Source organism: Theobroma umbraticum, unplaced genomic scaffold, assembly GCF_002168275.2.
Source record: "Theobroma umbraticum cultivar Fairchild unplaced genomic scaffold, ASM216827v3 scaffold_4.1, whole genome shotgun sequence".
NCBI lineage: Eukaryota > Viridiplantae > Streptophyta > Magnoliopsida > Malvales > Malvaceae > Theobroma > Theobroma umbraticum.
The window spans coordinates 6,351,389-6,370,374 of record NW_018397258.1 but is presented as its reverse complement, the minus strand read 5'-3'; the positions used below and the strand labels follow the sequence as shown (position 1 = coordinate 6,370,374).

General features: G+C 35.2%; 3 protein-coding genes across 12 annotated transcripts; 1 reads left to right on the top strand and 2 right to left on the bottom strand.

The window, feature by feature from the left end:
- Nucleotides 1-4,499: 4,499 nt before the first annotated feature.
- LOC110413628 (uncharacterized) lies at nucleotides 4,500-7,197 on the bottom strand. Of its 2 annotated transcripts, XM_021424512.2 has the most exons (6): nucleotides 6,930-7,182; nucleotides 6,622-6,819; nucleotides 6,049-6,360; nucleotides 5,480-5,641; nucleotides 4,868-4,951; nucleotides 4,500-4,774 (listed from the first exon to the last, which is right to left on the bottom strand). In XM_021424512.2, exons 1-6 carry the CDS (start codon nucleotides 6,966-6,968, stop codon nucleotides 4,667-4,669), a joined length of 903 nt encoding a protein of 300 aa, XP_021280187.1. In that variant the 5' UTR covers nucleotides 6,969-7,182; the 3' UTR covers nucleotides 4,500-4,666. The 2 variants fall into 2 exon arrangements, with proteins under 2 accessions (XP_021280187.1, XP_089639244.1); XM_089783118.1 differs by having other exon boundaries at nucleotides 4,500-4,951; nucleotides 6,930-7,197.
- A 1,032-nt stretch (nucleotides 7,198-8,229) lies between these two features.
- LOC110413629 (R3H domain protein) lies at nucleotides 8,230-11,729 on the bottom strand. 3 transcript variants are annotated; one of them, XM_021424513.2, is made up of 8 exons: nucleotides 11,367-11,729; nucleotides 11,157-11,279; nucleotides 10,882-10,952; nucleotides 10,418-10,526; nucleotides 10,035-10,117; nucleotides 9,582-9,740; nucleotides 8,907-9,008; nucleotides 8,230-8,640 (listed from the first exon to the last, which is right to left on the bottom strand). In XM_021424513.2, exons 2-8 carry the CDS (start codon nucleotides 11,227-11,229, stop codon nucleotides 8,488-8,490), a joined length of 750 nt encoding a protein of 249 aa, XP_021280188.1. In that variant the 5' UTR covers nucleotides 11,230-11,279; nucleotides 11,367-11,729; the 3' UTR covers nucleotides 8,230-8,487. The 3 variants fall into 3 exon arrangements, with proteins under 3 accessions (XP_021280188.1, XP_089639245.1, XP_021280190.1); XM_089783119.1 differs by having other exon boundaries at nucleotides 11,157-11,729; XM_021424515.2 differs by lacking the exon at nucleotides 10,882-10,952 and having other exon boundaries at nucleotides 11,157-11,729.
- A 695-nt stretch (nucleotides 11,730-12,424) lies between these two features.
- LOC110413969 (transcription factor) lies at nucleotides 12,425-17,053 on the top strand. Of its 7 annotated transcripts, none has more exons than XR_002444972.2 (9): nucleotides 12,425-12,558; nucleotides 13,737-14,204; nucleotides 14,322-14,396; nucleotides 14,516-14,662; nucleotides 14,868-14,933; nucleotides 15,263-15,328; nucleotides 16,160-16,219; nucleotides 16,316-16,559; nucleotides 16,796-17,053. XR_002444972.2 is itself a non-coding variant. In XM_021425010.2 (9 exons), exons 2-9 carry the CDS (start codon nucleotides 13,767-13,769, stop codon nucleotides 16,481-16,483), a joined length of 936 nt encoding a protein of 311 aa, XP_021280685.1. In that variant the 5' UTR covers nucleotides 12,425-12,558; nucleotides 13,737-13,766; the 3' UTR covers nucleotides 16,484-17,053. The 7 variants fall into 7 exon arrangements, 5 of the variants coding, with proteins under 5 accessions (XP_021280685.1, XP_021280680.1, XP_021280682.1 ...); XR_002444971.2 differs by having other exon boundaries at nucleotides 16,710-17,053; XM_021425010.2 differs by having other exon boundaries at nucleotides 13,737-13,890; nucleotides 13,975-14,204; nucleotides 16,316-17,053.
- The last annotated feature ends 1,933 nt before the right edge of the window (nucleotides 17,054-18,986 follow it).

Here is an 18,986-nt window from a genome sequence, read left to right as displayed (position 1 = left end):
CATCATCAGATTCATCACTACGTTCAGAGTCACATGATTCTTTGTCGATCTCTACTTTAGAAGTTTCTTCCTCTTCAACTGAATTAGGCTCTACTCGTGTAGTTGATTCTCTCAAAAAAAAGAGAAAATATAAAAATATATATATAAAATAAAAAAATAAAAAATATATAAAAAATGAATGAACTTACTTTTCGATAAGCGTGTTTTTCTTTTGATTAACGAGTAGGAGCACGAGGTGCAGAATCTTCTTCTTCAGTTATACATTTCTTCTTTTTAAGAGGAATCAAGCACAAGGATATATCATTATTACTTACATGAGGAGTGTAAAAATGAGTTGTGGGATTAGTTAATGGCACAGTAAAAGATTTCCATTCTCCAAGACACTCTCTCTAATAAGCAAACTATCCAGAAGTATGGATACCAACTCTATCAAAAGGTGAAATAGTACAATTCTTTAGTTTATATGAACGGAGTAAAAGTCCTGTCATGAGAAATGAAGAAACACAAGAAGAACAGCTGGTAGATGAAGAAGAGTCAGGTGGAGTTGGTTGGTTAAATCCAAATTGATGTGCCACTCTATAAGGAGAATACATTTCGACAGAACGAAAATTTCTATCTCCACCAGCACTAGAACTCTCAATCATAGAAGGCAATTAGGAACTATGAACCCATAAACAAAAGTTGATACCTCGTGAGCTCATTCTTCTAGACTGTAAAAGATAAAGGTTATAATAAACTATAGGATCACCAAATCCATTTATAGGCTACGCATAAGGTCTGGGATTGAATTCTTTTGTAACATCCATCACTTCAAGAACATTACCTCTTGGTAGTCGATCATGCCATGCCTAAACTCTATAGTTGTTTCTGGATAAAAGGTTAGTCATAGAAAAATATGCAAAAGGATATGCATTAGGCATGAGAGTACAAGTACCAAAACTTTCCCATAAGCACATCTGAATGAAAGAAGCATCCACATAAGTCAAAACTCTATAACACTCAGCTGATTCAATAATTTTGAGTTGGTACAAGTCTAGTCTCTTATATAAAGATCCTAAATATAGTGGAGCAAGAGGAAAGCGTATTCCACTAACAAGTTTTATTGCTAAAGGAACAACTGCTGAAGAAATACCATCATCTGGACACCTTGGGAGTTTGTGTCGTGCTAACCAAAAAATTACTAAAGCTCCTAGCTCATGCTTATGATCTGGGTACTCAAGAGAACCAATTTCAAATCCCTTAGCATTGAATTGTTTATAAAAAACCCCTATCCAGTTGGAAAAGTGTGCAACTTTCGAAATTTTACTCAGACTTTTAAAGAGATCAAAGAAAAAGTCTCGAATACATACCTTTTCTTCAGAAAGTTTAATAAAGTGAAAATCATGCTTTCCTATACAAGGAAGTTCCAAGAGAACACATACATCTTCCAGAGTGAAGGTGAATTCTCCCCATGCTGTAATCATAGTATGAGAGAAAGTACTCCACCTTACAAGAATAGCATGCCATACATCCATCCTCTTCTCTCTACAAATATTGAGCTTAGAAGTGATACGTATAGCATCCAATTTCCCAACAGACGAGAGAAGTTTAACATAAGTAGGATTCTTCAACATCTTATTTACTCACTCATCCCAACCATGAACAAATTGAGAATTGGAGCCTAACTTAGTAGTAGAAAGGGGAAACTCACCACGCTCAAACCTGAACTTCAGAATTGATCGTCTTGGAATACCACTTCTTTTATGAGGAGGTGCTTCTGAGCATAGACGATTCCAATCATATCCAACAAGCTCAGAGGGATGTTTGTCAACCTGTCTAGCACGAACTTCTTCCCAAAATCGATCTTTTCCTCGTTCTTTAATAATTTCATCTTTCCAGTTTTCAAAGATAGGAGGGACTTCACCACTTTTTCCTACTTTGATTTTCTTGAGAGCAACTAATTCGAAATCATTGTTCTTTTTGTTATGTACAGTGGTCTTTTTCCTTGTTGTAGCCCTTTCAAGCTCACCATAATGGATCTTCAGAGAGAAGCGTGTTCTAGGCATAGAGTAAGATGGAGGACGACGAGAAAAGAAAACTACAAACATGATCATGGAAAAAGAGATAAGTGTTCATATGCAATAAATTTTATTATTTATATATTTGTCAATTAAAAAATATATATAAATTAAATATATATATATATACATATACTAATAATAATAAAAATAATAATAACAAAATAAAATAATAAAAATATATATTTATTATTAATATATATAACAAAACAATTATAATAATAAAAAAAGTAAAATAAAAAATAATAATAATAATAAAAGAGGCGGCTCGCTGCACTTCGCTTAAAAGGCTCGCGGCATGCCGCGAGCTTCGTTGTTGCTGCGAGCTTGATTTTGACAGGCTTGCGGCATATGCCGTGGGCCCCACTTAAAAAAGCTCGCGGCACTTGCCGCAAGCTACACAAAAAGGAGCTCGCGGGCCCTATTTTTAATAAAAAAATATTTTTTTACAACTTTCAGCTTTTGCTGTAGATAAAAAAAAAATTCTGTATAAAAAAATCATCAAAAAAATTGCAACTTGCAGCTTTTACTGAAAAAAAAAAACAATTTAGGCAATCTTTATTTTTTTTGAAATATAAATATTTTTACTTTGTGATTTTTTTCTGTAATCAAATAATTTATTTGAATGTATATATAAAATCATCTCATGCATAAATTTTTTTTTCATATTTTAATAAAAAAAATTTTATGCAGAGGGCAACAAGTAAGAGAAATTTATTTTTCTTTTAAAAAAATAAATCAAACAAAAAACTATAAGAAAAAGAAAAACTTACTTACTAATTTTTTCTCAAAAGAACCAACTTTGCTCTAAATTTTATTTTACTTTACTTTGAATTTGAATACAGAAAATTATTCATAGTAGTTTCATATTTATAAATCATATAGAATCAGGGTTTTTTATGAAAAAGATTGACTTTTATTATTTGTATTTTGAAAATCTTATGTATATGAAAAATTATTATTACGTAATCAATCAAATATTAAAAAAATATATATCTTGAAAATCTTATTTATATGAAAAATATTATTACGAAATCAATCAAATATTACAAAAAAAAATATTGACATAAAACAGTAACATGTTACTACTTAAAACATTATTGGCTAGGGTGTTACTATCTAAAGTGGTATTGCTCGATGCTTGACTACTCAAAGTAATACAGTACAATACGTTATAGTACAAAATAAAAATTTTATATTTTAAATTAATATATAAGAATTAATTTTAACAATGTATTCTTATACAGGGGTAAAATGTAGATAGTCGATTTTGGTTAATACTTATTCTCTAAAATCATTTTATTGCGTAACATTATATAAAGAATAATGAGAACAACCATTATAAGTGAAACACTACTTCACGCAGAACAACTAGAATATGTGGAGTATTACTCCATGTGGAACAATTAATACAAGTAGAACAACTATTTTGTATAAAATAATAATTTCACACAAATGACAGTGAAAGTAATCCAGAATAAATAGCAGGGTTCAGGGGTTACTTTCATATTGGGATGTTCAGGAGAGTTTGGCTTGGTGGCTCAAATATGAAGGTAGTTAAGAGGTCTCTCTTAACCTTTCCGTGAACTAGAAATGTTTTTACTTTTTTCTTGTTTTCTTATACTTGTTTACGTACAGTCTTTTCTCTTGTACCTGTTCATGTATAGCTTCTTCTCTTGTACCTGTTCACATACAGCTTTTCCTTATTAACTCTTACTCGAGAACAAGTTTTATTAAAAATAATTATCTCAATAGTTACATAATAAATTTTTAACCGTTACTCAATATTAACTCTCAGTAACAGTTACCTAACATTAAAACTCTTTTTAATAATATTATTTATTACGCGTATTAAAATTTTTTTTTGTAACTGTTATTTTTGACACTATATATATAGAGTCTTCACAACTCAAAAAAGGGAACTTTTTCAGAACCACTGACTCATAGTTTTTCTCCTTAGACTATTCTCACTCAGAACACTTATTATTTTCTTATTCTCTTCCACCTGCTACAGCATTTAGTGTTTCAAAAACTGCTCCAATCTTTTTCTCAATCACTTCCGATACATCCGTTACTTGTTTGCGATGCTTCCTCTCCTCATCACAAGAACCTCATTTACAATTGCCATTGCATTGGTAAGTAATATGCGGTAAAGCGGAAAAGGAGAATAAAACAGAGATAAAGAGGGAAAGAGAGATAAAAAACGAAAAAGAGAAGTGACCAACAAGCAGTGCAATTGTCCTATATATTGCAGCTTGTTGCTTTCGATCAATACCAAAGATTGCTAGCCAAAACTCTTCATAGTTTGGAAACCGTGAGCGAAGTCTACTGACGAAGTTGTACAGGAAATGAGGCCTCAGAGATGCCTCTATTATTTACTTTCATTCCTGAAATGATTAGGTATTGAAATTCAATGACATCTCATCACATTTGGTGCCATAGTTAGCAGAAATGAGAGGGTGACATCTTATTATATAGCATGCTTCCCAAGAAAAGGTAATAAACCAGAACACAGTCTGTTAATTAAATTACAGGGAATTGTTGCACCCAATAACTGTTGTTACAATCTGCAATTCACCATACACCCTTAACAGAAATTAACTCCAATTCTAGACCAAAAGAGAGCCTTCCATCACAGTAACAGCTTTTCCTCGCAGAAGCACTCTCTGGTTCTGCTCATCTAAATGGATCTTCACTATTCCACCTCTAGGTGATGCCTGAGCAAAGTAAACAACACAATCAATATGATAACAAGTGATAACAAGAATGGTTTCAGTGAATGATTCAGAGGAAAAGAAAAGGAGATATACCGCATGCGCGACGAAATCACACTTTCCCAGCTTTTGGCTCCAATAGGGTGCCAGGGCACAATGTGCACTCCCACAAACCGGATCCTGATAGATATGAGAAAGAGATAAGAACAAGTGGTACAACATAAGCATGTCTGCACTAGTTTTATCATGGCAGCACCTGCATAACCCATCTTCTAGAAAAATAATGATTTATCAGTGAACAGTCAGAGAGAAACATCTTCCAGGCAGTCTATAGAGGCCTTGAACATATAGGCATGTATCTCAGTATCATGCCTCTATCCAGGCACTTTCTACATTCACAAACTTCGAATGGTTTTGCTAGAAACTTGAGATGAATTGGCTTATTTTGTTTATTTTTGCAATAAAGCAACTTCATTTCTTTTTCCAGGCTTTGATACTCATCTAATACAGCAGACCAATTTGATAACTAATGCCAAACAGTTCTTTCTAGGTACATGATTTCTCAGAGAGATGCATCTTATTAGATGTTCCTGCTCACAAATTGGAACATGCTCCAGTTTCAACAAAAGGGCATACAACAGTGTAAATTTATCAAAATAAATGCTTAGAAGAAATAGCAATTGCTTGAGACTAAGTGTAATATTTTACCTCATTAATACCATATTTTGGGCAGAAGAATCGACTGACAAAATCAAATTCAGAATCAGGAGGAGCAACCCCTGAAACAATTAAGCCTCGTCCAGGACATTTCAGTATGGCATCAAACTGTGGCTCTATCTCAATAACAGATTTTCCAGATGCGAGCACAACCTGCAGTCAATAATCTTTTCAGAAAAGACTAAAGAGATCTAATTACAAATCCCCCTGTCACCAAATATATACCATCCCTCTTTCATTATGTTACTCAAACACTGTACTTGAAGATCTGGTAACAGCATAAAAGCATACAAGTTTCAAATCATAAATTGACAGCAATAAGAGGTGCTCTTTTTTTTTATTATTGGGTACTAACAAGAGATGCTCTTTGCTTTTGCAAGAAATATAAATAAATAAATAAAGGAAAGCAGGACTATAATTCATGCCACTTCTGTTTATCCTACTACTATTTCAAAAGTTACTTTTATCTGTCTCCAAGAAAATGGAAGAAATTGGATCCAATTTATAGTAAAAGACAGGCCCAGAAGAGAAATCAAGAAATAATAGATTAAAGAAATTACAAAGAGATCAGATGCGGTAGTTGTCCTCTTGACATCAATGAGAGGAGCACCATTCAAGGCTTTGGTAATAGCTGAAACCTCAGTAGAATTGAATTCAGTGATGGGAACGGTAGGAAAATTCAGTTCAATTAGAAAGCAATCATGTGCTCCATCAGTCTGAATTCCGGAGACATCGGTTGGATCAACATCTGGAACCTTTTTAGCAGTGAGGATTCCGGAGAGTGTGTCAAATTCAATTATGTTTGAATTTACCAAACCGGTTGCAAAGAGAGTGTGCGCAGATGCTAAGGTTGCATGCCCACATAGCTTAACCTGCCAAAAAAGGCAGAGTACGATTATCTAACACACAATTGAGAGAAAGAAAGAAAAGTCTAATGCACATTCCAAGTAGGAATGATTGCATTGTGCCCTGTCATTTCCTATATTACCAATTACAACCGGGTCAAGTTCCTAAGTTCAATCAAGGATACTTGAGCTATTGAACAAGCAATCGGCCCATGAAGCATTTAATAGGAGAATATGAAATTATCATGAAACTATTAATGACGGTGTAGGGAATCGAGAAAAACTGACCTCAGCAACCGGGGTGAACCATCTAAGTCGAAACCGGGGGTTTGGAGAGGCCGGGTTAGTGATCCGGGTCAAGTAACCAGTCTGAGAGAGATTAAACTCAGTAGCCACTGCTTGCAGCCATTTCTCATCTCTCTCTTCCTCCAACAAACAAACCGCTGCTGGGTTTCCCTTGAAGGCTGAGTCAGTGAATGCGTCAACCTGTTCAAGAATCAAGATTCAAGATTCAAACCCACTTAAGACTCGACCCGACTCATTCTTTTGAAGGTAGTAAGGATCAGCACATAAAGAAGCAAACAAAGAGAGATTACCACATAGTATTTGACGGGTGATTTAGCCATGTTGTTCATACAACGATTCGAGTTTGAGAAAAGAGAAAGACTCTCACTTTTGTTGGAGTTGGAACAGATGACTTCAGTTTGGGGGGTATTTATCAACAAGCGTACATCGACATGTTCATTATGTTACAGTAGGATAAATGGAGTTTAAATATTGTGAAGTACGAAAATGACAACATAGTTAATTTCGTTACACTTGTTTATTCAAAATCTTGACCCCATTACACCCCATCAGTTTTTGGGAAGAAGAGGCACTGCTCTGTTCTAAGTCTTCTTTCTTACCATTTTTTGTCCTTTTCTCCGAGGTATAATAATATAATAGATACTAACATCAACTGGTAAAAGTCAAAGAACTGTGTTTCTTTTTCTTTTCTAAATTACTTGGGTACTTTTGGCTGCTAGTCTTCTATCATTTTCTCGGAACCTACAAGCAGGAAAGAGTCAAAGAATTGTATTTCTCTCTTTTCTTTTCCTTTCTAAATTACTTGGGCACTACTTTTCTCTGATCTTCTTTTTCTGGTCTTTTTCTGATCTTTTTCAGAGAATAAGTACTAACCACAGATTAGTGAAAGTCAAAGAACTGTATTTCTCTTTTCTTTTCTTTTCTTTTTTCCCAAATTACTTGGGCACTACTCTCATCAAGTCTTCTTTCTTTCCATCTTCGTTCCTTTCCTGCGAGGTATTATAAGTAATAATTGGAAAAAGTCAAAGAACTGTATTTCTCTCATTCCTCTTTCTTTCTAAATTACTTGGGACCCATCCTTTTCTCAGAGGGATGAAAGACAAAGAGTACTTTGCTTCTTTCTTTCCACTTTTTTAAAGTCAAAACTAGGACTTGACATTTCTTTTATAAAGCTCACCACAACCAAATTAATTTTTCCCTGCATTTGCTAAAGCCTGAGTTGGGCTCTGTCCACGAGCAAAAGGAATTTACCAATTTTAATCTAATACTTCATCAGAGAAGGGATTTCTAAAAGGCTGTTGAAATTGTTGAGCAAGAAATGTTTAGGCAGGGAGAGGATTTTCCCTCCAATGGATCAGCATTCTTTGGAGCATCCTTGGATGGCACCAAAAATCAAACATAAGCAAATTTTACTTAATAGGAATTGGAAAAGAAAAACAACAGCCCATGATCATATCCCTTTCTCGGATTTTCTTCCTCTAAATTTTAACCAGAATAACTTGAATATGACTTATGGTCTTAAAAGCCACAAATATCATGAGCCATTTCAGCTGTAAAATAAACACTCAAAAAAAAAAAAGGGGGTAGCTGTTGACCAGGAACAGATATACGGGACTATCCATATAAAGTACAACAAGAGTTTGAAGGAATCACGTTTCTTAACTAGACCCTAAACTTGCAATCAACCAGTTTTGTTGACTGGAAGAAATTATAAATTTAGCCACCCTAGCTTTGTACAGGTGATGACTAAAGGCAAATGAATTACTTCATCAAGATACATGAAGTTAGAGTGCAACATTGCAAACCAATTTTATTTATCAACATGGATGAGAATTCCTGCCCATAGAACTACCAAATGCCCTCCTTTGACATTTTCAGGAAATGGGACAACGTGAGATTCGGGAGCTCAACCACACCCGTCTTCTTCCTCTTTATCCTTGTCACCTTCAGTGACTTTGCATCCTTTGACTGCGTAACTGTTACCGAGACCAAGTTGTAGAACTGTTCAAGGAAAGAATTAGTAAACTTTCACCATGTAAGAAATCCTTCTACAACAATAAATGCACTGGTTATAGGGGGCATCTAAAGCAGATAATGCAAGAATCAAATGCAAAGCCCTTTTCTAGACAATATTTTCCATTTAATAGGAATGGCTCACATCCAGTTTGGACCAACTCAGCATTTTTGCGAAACCTAATTGCTTAATTAGCATTTAATGAAGCCTCCACATTTAAAAACAAAAAAAAAAATTTGATGGGATTGATTACCTCACAGACACCATGCAGCAATAATCTGTGGAAAGGATCTTGGACCTGTAATTCAAGGACATCTCCATCTCCACTTTCCTTGATGAAGGTTCTTATGCAATCCTGAAAATAAAAATGAAGTTTATTCCTCCTAACAGTAGCATTACGTATTTAAACTGGGTTATACAAATACACAATTATATGTGAAGTTGCATAATAACAAGCCAACTCAGCCTTTTACATTTACACCTAAGCCAAAGCCGAAAGACTACTTGAACTTGGGTTGGTCATATGTCAAATTATATTTCACTCTCGTACATTAGTTGCCTACTTATTTTTGTAGTCAATGACATAAAATTTTCAACCACAAATCTGCTCTCTAGCCTTTCAAGCATATACATTTCAACATTCCAACTATTATGGGTGATGGAACACGTCTGGAGCCTAGAGTGCTACTAAACAAAGCTAACCCACTAAACCTGTCTTAACCAATATTTAGGCCTTTGATTATGGCACAAATATTAAGCTGGGATCTATAGCATAGTGACATTAATCCAGCCAGTACCATCCCACTTGCACATGAAAAAGGCAAACAAATTAGAAAGAAGATCTTTTGCAAACAAATTAAAAGCAAAGCTCAAGAGAAGACCCACTAACAATAATCATTCCTCCGCAAGCAAAAGCAAAATCATGTACCTCATAGCCTGCAATAAGCTCTGAAAGAAAACTACGTCTTAGTGCCTCCCTTGTTCGACAATCAATTCTTTGCCATGCATTCAAGACAGCCATCTTATCACCATCACCATGAAATTTCTTCTTCATAGATGAGCTATTTAAGGCACCAATAATATTTGCCTAAGAAGAGGAAGAGACAATGGCTTTAGCATGCTGCACATTACATGCCACTCCCACACCATAATCTAGCTAGATTATTAACAATAAATTCAACTTACAATCTAAATGAAGTTAAATGAGGCATTAAGTGCTCATGCAGAAAAAAAGGCAAGCAAAGAATGGAACTTTCTTATCATACACTTACCTTCAGTGATAATTTCCAAATACTGGAAATTGGTTAAGTTCATCTTCTTCAATTACAGAAACTTTTAAAGAGATTGAAAAAGTTTTCATGAACAAGGGAAGCAAAATGACCTCTTTATCCATGTCTATATTCCTAAACTTGTCCCATTCTCCAATGTTCGTCATGCAAAATGCTGATGGTGGCACATCATCACCTGTGAATGAATTCGAAAATTCATATTAATATCATAGACTCTGGACTAATTGGCTAAAGAAACTACTGTGGTGGACTGCTTGTGATTTCAACAGACAAAACAAATCATCATGAGTAAAATGAGACACCAAGGCCATTAAGTATGCTAGACAACAATCATGTTTTCATCCCTTTAGTTATCATGAATTAACTATTGTACCCATTTTACTTAGGCATCAATGAATAACAGTAATTGAGATTTAGTGGTCACTACACAGAGCATACAGTGAAATGAGAGTTCTTCAGTAGGATATATCTTTACCCCATGGTGGTGGAGCAAATAAGCCTCTGATTTCTTCTGCATTCAACCGAGGAACAAGTTCCATCAACAAACGATCATTTAGCCATCTCCGAGAACGTCGATTTGAAACCTGCAGCAAATAAACAATCATTTGGGGGAATGGATAGCTTCTTCCAGAAATATCCAAAACAAATACAGAAATGAAACCAATAACTCAAGCAGCATAAAACAAGGTTCGCAAAAGAAATGAGCTAGATGAAGAGTAAAATCAAAGAGACCAATATTTCAATTGGAAGGATCACATCTCAAATGTTCTGGAGATTTGCAAAAACAGGTCAAATCAATCCAACACAAACCACCAAACAAATGAAATTTTAATCATTTCATTTTCTGATATTGATACCACAATGTGGATCTCACAATCGACATATCAAATGGGAAATTAGTCTAAAATGGGCCCATTAGGCAGCTATAAAGAACGTTACTTTTCCGGTCAAGGTCTCGAGAAGCTCAATCTTCTTCTCAATCGTGAGTCCACGGGATTTTCCATTTTCTCCTGCCGACAATGTAAAACAAACATCACCGAATTTTCCCACAAGGGAAAGCTTTGAATATTTCTCAAAAGGGCATAGTTTTGTCCACATGACACTATAACAATTAAAAGACCATATGAACAAAAATTAACAATCAAACCGATATGGGTTTTCATCATCAACACAAAAAAACAGAATTAATTGAAATACACAGATAAAAGTGTTACCTTTACGAAGCTCAATCAAGGGAGATGAAAGGAGAAGGTCTGCTTCTCTTCGCAGAAACTCGGTAGTCGCCATGACTGTGATTGATTCCTTCGATAATTGACTGATTTAGGTGACGATCAGATCTGCAATTGATGGATATTTTCCTGACGATTTTGTGGAGGAAACAGAGATGAGAAAGCTAATAACCTTGAACCCAAAAGCGGCCTTACCCAAATTATGAACTGGGAAACACAGGAATATGCCCTTTTCCGACAACTTGTGAATCTGTGATGCTAGTGAAATATTGATTTGATCTTCTCAGATTGAGCTTATCCTAAGCCAAAACAAGTAAAAAGCTTGATTGCTAAAGGCTGCTTCTTCGGTTGTACGTTTTGGACGAGATTGCCCGGTTCGGTGTCGAAGCCTGAAGAATTGTTCCAAGTTCCAACGTACAATTCGATGCAGCTGGGAATGGCAGAGGTCGTTGCAAGACACGTGTGATTTTATGTGGGAGAAGGAAAGGAAGCCACCGGCCCACCGAGGAATATATTTCGTATGATTCTCATTGATTCTTTCCGTGCTCTTCTTCACATTTCGTTTGTATTTTGGATAAATTAAAATTATGGCATTTCTTTTGAAAGGTCTAGTGGTTGGAAAAAGTCCAAATTAACCCCTCAAAATTTTTTTCCTTTTCACTTTGGTCATTGGGATAAATCAAGTTCTTCCATTTCTATATTGACATCAATTAATTCTCTTTACCCTTTCCATTTTCATACGTCTTCTCTTTAATCTTTCTATCTCTCCTTATTTTCATTAATTTTTTTAGTTGAGTTTATATCGTGTCAAACTTGAAAACTTTATATAATTTTTTAAATTAAATTGAAATTATTTAATTCGTGATATTAAATTCAATCAAATACATTATAAGATTTTTTTAAAATTTGACCTTTCTACGTTTTTACACGTACTATATTTTTAAAATATTTTTAAAACAGAACATTTATTCTTTTAAAGAATATTATGAGAATTTCAATTTTAGACACTATCTTATTATAATTTGACCGATTTACCGGCCTTTCTAATCAAAATAAAAAATAAATATTACGAAGATCAAATTTCAGAAACGAGGAAGGGCATAAGTCTCCAAAATTTTGAGCCCGATAAGGCCCTGCCAGAGCCCGGCCGTGGTTCTCCCTCTTTTAGGCCCAAATAAACAGTAGAGTTGAGAGTAGTGTAGGGGTAAAATAGCAATTTCGGTAGATCCTTCACCACCTCTGCAATGACCTGTCACAAAATGGTACGTACCAATCCCCTCAGCAAAGGTGACAGCCAAAGACGCTTCCCTGCCCGGTGCCCATTTCTCTTCTCTCTCTCTCTTCCCTTAAACCCTAGATTTGTAAAACCCAACCTTTTATCACCAATGTAAGTTCCTCTTACTTTGATATATGATGTGAGAGTACATGAATATAAGTCACACTTACAGATGCATGCTGCATTTTGTTTATAGCAGAGTTGCCTTGACCAAATCATTCTTCAACTTTGAATCCAAGGTTTTGTTTGTTTGTATTCATTTCTTCTGTTGCCATATGATTGTTTAACATGGGTATTTTTTATATCTTCAAATCGTAGGAACTTTGTTGTGTTTTACTGAGTTTTGTGTTCTTGACTTGTAGCGTCAATTTCTTTCTTCTTTAGATATGGTTGCATATGAGCTGTTTGTCATTGTTTGCTGGGGTTTCTTTGCTTTGGCCTGTTGAGGTTTTACAATAATTTTGTCCTTGAATGTTGTATTATTTTGATGGGCTGTGAACAAAAGATTGAGAAGATGATGGCAAACTCATGGTTTTTACCTTTTCAGTAATTTTCTACATCCAAGTTTTGGTTTTTCCCCTCTGTATATTCCTCTTGCTCTGTTGCGTATTGACGGTTCTTTAATGCTACTTCTACAACTCTTTCTTGACATAAACTTGTCTCTCATGAGCTAAGATATTTATAATATGTTCTTTTAATGCTTAAATTTGAAATATTCATGTTATTGCCCTGTTTTATCTTCTCAAAGCTCGTTTTCAACTAGGTTAACTGGATAACATGTTCTTTCCTTTTGAGTATAATCAGTCATTGTCAGTGTTAAATCTTTGATTGAATAGTACTATTAGATTGAACTTTGCTGGTTGCATTTCATTATAAATTCTTTTATCTGTTTCACCTTCTTTGTTTCCACTGCCCACATCCCCACGTTTTGTTTATCACTCTTCAATTATCCTTATAGTTTCTTCAAATGCTGATTAAATTGTAATCATGGTAGTCCAAGTGCCTCCTGAACATTTGGCCAGGCATTATGTTTTTACTTGTACTTCAGTTCCAAGAGATGGAACTGTTAACAATATCCTTGGGGTATTGGTTGTTGCTCTGGTATTCATGTTATATTTAACTAAGCAAGTCCTGGTTATAGGATAAATTAATCCATATGCTCCAGTTTTTCTCTTTTCACTGGGAGTAACCTCATTTTTCATGCTAATTGCTGTAATATATTGATCTGTTAGTTATAAATATTTTTTTTTATTTTAGTAGTAGTTGATTTATTCTTTATTTTTTACTAGTTAAGAATCGAGTGAGTTTACTCTGGGAATATGGATGGACAACAAGGTCGTGAGAACCCTCTGATGTCACTGAATTCTGGTGGGAGTGCCAGTGATTTCTCTTATGACTATGTAAATGATCCAAACCCACACTTTCCTATGGCAGCTGGAAGAAGTGAGAACCAGCTTAGTCCCCAGTCATTATCTCAGTGGATTGATTGTCCCAAAACACCTCACAGTTATGTTGAATTTCTAACAGAAAATCTTGAAAAGGTTCCTACTGCAGAAGTCTTAGAGAGCATTGGTTCTCCAGTTGGCGGCATCCATGCCCTTGATGGGATCTCCGAAATTCAAAGAGAATTGCTGCATAACAATGCAGGAAAGGCTTTCGGCTCTCAACCTGACGACTATTCCCTAGAGTCCGAGCATGGGAAGTTAAAGCTATCTGCCTACACTACCAACAGCAACAATTGTGAAGCTTCAGCAAGCGTATAAGAAAACGGCCTCATAAATTTGATTGTTATCATCTTTCTTTCTTGTAGGGGTAATTTCTGATAAATTTTTTTTGCTATTAATTTCAAGACTGATTATGTTTGTATCTGACAGGAAAGATTTTTGAGGCCACATGATAGACTATCTGTGAGCAGATTTTCAAGCTCAGAATATGAGTCCCATGCACAGGTGAAGTTCTTCTTTCTCCATCTTCAAATTATGTTGCATCCATCGAAGAGTGTTGCCACAAGAACCTGTTCAAACTTGGAATTAGTAGAATGCTGACAATGCAACATCATTTCTTTCAGCAAACTCATACTTTCTGGATGCAAGAACCAAATGAAAATGATTGTAATGTTTTTCAACTTCAACCGAAAGAAACCATTTCTGCATTTAGTTTCCTGTCCCAACCACATTACAGTGTACGCAAATCGAGAGCTTCTGGAAGTGATCGTGTAAGCAAATCATCTTTCCTAGCCTTTAAACATACTAGTTTTACTGTGAATCTGAACATGCACACATTGATGGTTATTACACTCGCATTCTGGATATCCATGAATCTGGAATCTGGATGTTGACTCATTGTTTAGTTGGATTCTTAAAAAAATTTTCAATGGATGCATTTTTAATTTTATTTCAAATTCCTTTTCTATAATACAGCAACGCAGGCTACGAATTGCTGAAAGTATCAGAGCATTGCAGGAACTGCTTCCAAATCCTGTAGAGGTAATTTATTTCTATACGGACAAGCATAAAATGTATCATTAGGAAGCTTAATCAGTTTATAACCTCATTTCCCCTGTATTCTCAAAAAGCCTTTCTCATTCAACTTCCTTTGCATTTTACTCATATGAACCTATAAATTAGCTGCTTTTGTGATTAAGTTGCATAAAAAATGCACAAAACTCTATAGAAGGAGCCATGGACGAGGTAAGCAGCAAAATTGCATCACCAAATGTTCTTTTATCGTATGGAGGAGCTTTGGTTCTTCTTCTTCTGTTTTTTTTAGTAGGAAATGCTTTCATCCACTGATTTATCACATTTTACTTTTGTAGCGGGGTCAAGCAACTGCACTGGATGATATTATTGACCATGTCAAGTTTCTGCAGTTGCAAATGAAGGTAGTTGTTCATCTGATTTTGTTAATATATCATGCTACAAGTGCATTCATAAGCATATCCTTTCTTTTTGTTTTTTTGGAAAAATGCATACATGTATATATCTGTTTACACTTCCACACCATTGCATTACAATCATATGCAACAGAGGAAAAGTTGGATGCAGTTTGCTTGAACAGTCAATCTTCACTCTTTGGTTACATTCTTTGCTTACCGTTATAGATACTATAGGCTTTCACCCATCATTGTGTGAAGACATATTGTAGAATATCTCTTTAAGTTAATTGAAATGTTTAACTGATTATATTTGCGGGTTAACAAAACCTAGGGATGTGCTGACCAGAAATTATGAGCTGCAATCAATCCTCTATTCTTTCTAGATTGTACTTTTTTTCCTTAATTATGTTCGGCCAACATGCTAGTCCTAAGCATCATTATCATTTTGACAAGATTAAGTTAATCTGATGGTTGGCTAAGATGCCAACCATGGTGCTAACTATTTTCATAATATACAAACAATGGGCAGGTTTCAATTGGAGATAGAACAGTTGTCTGTAAACCTATACTATTTTTTTTCTATTTTCAAGAAAAAAATAATGATCCTTGAATTACATTTATCTTATCCCTGATTGGCCTATAGTTCAAAAGGGAGCGCATTGGACAGTATTCATAGTAGCTTCATCAGAGTAACACACTCCTAACATTTTGATCTAAATTACTCTATAGTTTTATTGCAATGATATCAAGCATGCTGTTGATTTTAGATTTATTCATCTCTCCATGAAAATATATATATTGGTAGCACTGTTTTGAAGTGGAAATTCTATTGTGCAGGAATTAAGTCGAAGCAGATTGGGAGGCGAACCAACTTCTAATCCTTTCGTTTTTCTTGAGGTTTTAGCCTCATGCCCTTACTATATAAGAGAGTTATAAAAATGAATCTTGGGAATGTTTCTTTGAATGAAGTAAACCTGCGTTTTGAATTCCCAGGGATATGGTCACTATGCTCTCCATGAACAGATGATGAACGAACCTCTTGAAGAGATGATGGGGAAGTTACTAGAGATAAATCCGCCAGCAGCCACTCAGCTGTTAGAGAGCAGAGGCCTTTTCATGATGCCCAGAGCACTGGTTGATGGCTTGCACAGAGTCTCGTAGATAGTCCATACTTCACTGCCCTGCCTGCTTACAATAGTTGTTACTGTTCAATTACTTTCATGGTGAAAAATACGGGGTAACTGCTCCAACTAAAGGCTATTATCCAAGTTCCGTTTCTTTTGTAGAAAATAGAGCCAAACTAGTACTAGTAGTTTCCAAAAATATTTTGCAGAACAACGGCTGATGTTGATGTGTTTACACTTGCATGTTTGCTACTGATTGAAAGGGACATCTGATTTACAAGTGGGAGTAAAATTGACAGTGATTGGAGCGCGGACTGATTCTGAAACGGGTTCTTTTCTTTTGGGTCAGGGTCAAGAGTGGAGCATGAGCGTCTCTACCCTAAATACAAAATCTCATGATTGTTGGTTTGCATTTAGACTGTGCTATTTGGGCCAAACTTTTGGCCCCGACACGTAGCATTGCCTTGTTCATCAAAAAAGGCAAAATTAATTCTCTTCATGGGGATTCTTTTGTTCTTCCAAGTCTTAATATCTAAGTTTTATTGCATTTTTTCTGTTCAATATATTTACAAATAATTTTTAAATTAATAAATTCTAATATATTTCTATATTATTAACTTAATTTAATCAGTAAATTTATTTATGAACTATGAATTTGGAGTTAATAATAATTAAATTGCATATCCTCAAAAGTAAGTTTCACGTATCTTCTCAATTGCAATGTAGGATCCTTAGGAACCATTGTTTTTCAAGATTTAATGATTACTAACTTCCGAATTAATGGTTTTCCCACATATGGAATAATCGAGGTCCTAGAAATTAGATTTTCAAAATGAGCATAGATTAGACCCTTTTGATAGGGGGCGACCTAGTTAACGTTATACAAGCCGTAATGTCAATCAGTAGTGGTACAAAAATGATTAAAATGGCTCCCACTTACAAAGATGATGAGATTAATTTGGTAGCATGTGTGATCCGAGCACGATGCAGTCCACAATGCCTCAAATGATAAGCCTTGGCTAGGTCCTATAGCTCCTAAATAAGCACCAGGCGCTGCCGCAAATAATTGAATATGTCTCCTAACAAAGGATAGCTGCTACTTAAGGCTATTGCTTGGGTTCATGCATTTTTAATTTGTCAATTCCGCAACGCACGTTTTCATGAGACGAAAATTTGCCTACTTTGTTTAGTGGGTGTAGGTATATATCATTCTTCACGCAGAAGCGATTCTCTTAATTTATCTGTATGACCATATCCTCAGGATCGTTGGTATTTAGCCAAAAAGTCATAGCAGCCAGCCACACAACCGCATGTAAGATTACAATTGCTTACGCCATTGTCTTGTATTTATTTTATTAGAAATTAATGAAGCAGCCGAGCTAGCATTGATTAATTGATGGGATGCGATCCAATCCGTCGTCTTGACATGGAAAATTTCTCCCAACTCAATGATTGAATCGTTACCTTTTTGGTGCTTTTCTAGAGTCCGGATTTCCATAACTCCGTCGGCATGATCTTATCGCATTGGATACAACCAAGGATGGGAAGAGAAGACGTGAATTAAAATTTCCATTTAGTCATGTTGATTGATTAATGATAACGCAAAGCAACAGGCTAACTGCACGAGCTTGATAAGCTGACAAGATAGCACTTGCATGAAAGTTTATCTCATACGAAACTCTCAAATCCTTGGTAATTTAGAGATTATCTTTCCTTTTTTACGTCATTTCATTTTTTTTTTCCCCTCCTCATGCTTTGCTTGCCCCTCGAGATGGATCCAGCATGTCTTCCTACAGTTTTGAGCTCAATCTTTTTGACTCATTAAAAGTAACTCTTCGTGAAAAACAAATGGAAATAACATTGAACATTTTGAAGCACCAAAAACTAGAGCATTGGGATCAGTGGGGCTGGTGCTTGGATAAGCTAGCTAGTTGACCACTCTGGGCCGCCTTTTTTGTTGCGTTAGAGTTGGTGGCTTAGGAGCTGTAGGGTTCCAAGTTGCACTAAATTTAGTGCTTCCAGAAACTCCAAAGCCTAGTGCTCTAACGTCTCCAACTTTAGTTTTGGACAGACTCCGTTTCTATCACTTAAATAATAGAGTTTCTGAAACTCTATCATTAGCCACTAATCATGATATGTACCTGAATATCACAATTCAATTATAATTAACATTATCCGAAAGTTTACCTTAAAAATATCACCTTTTTTGAGCATTCAATAGTAAATTTGATCATGATGATGATCCAACAAAAATACATATGCCACTTCTGGCTTGAAATGCGAAATCTCAACAACTTATCAAACAAAGTAGCTATTGGTGAAGAGCTAACCACTAAGCTAGACGTAAAAAGGTCACTAATTAAGATGGATATTATTGTGATAGTCTTGAATTCCAGCTAGATTAGTAAATTTTAATTCTAGTTAGACTAAGAACTTGTTCAGATTCTTTTTTAATTTTAGCTAAATTTAGGATACTAAATCCTAAATAGACTAAGATAAGACAATTGTACTTGGTCCTATAAAAAAGTCATATGGGCTTA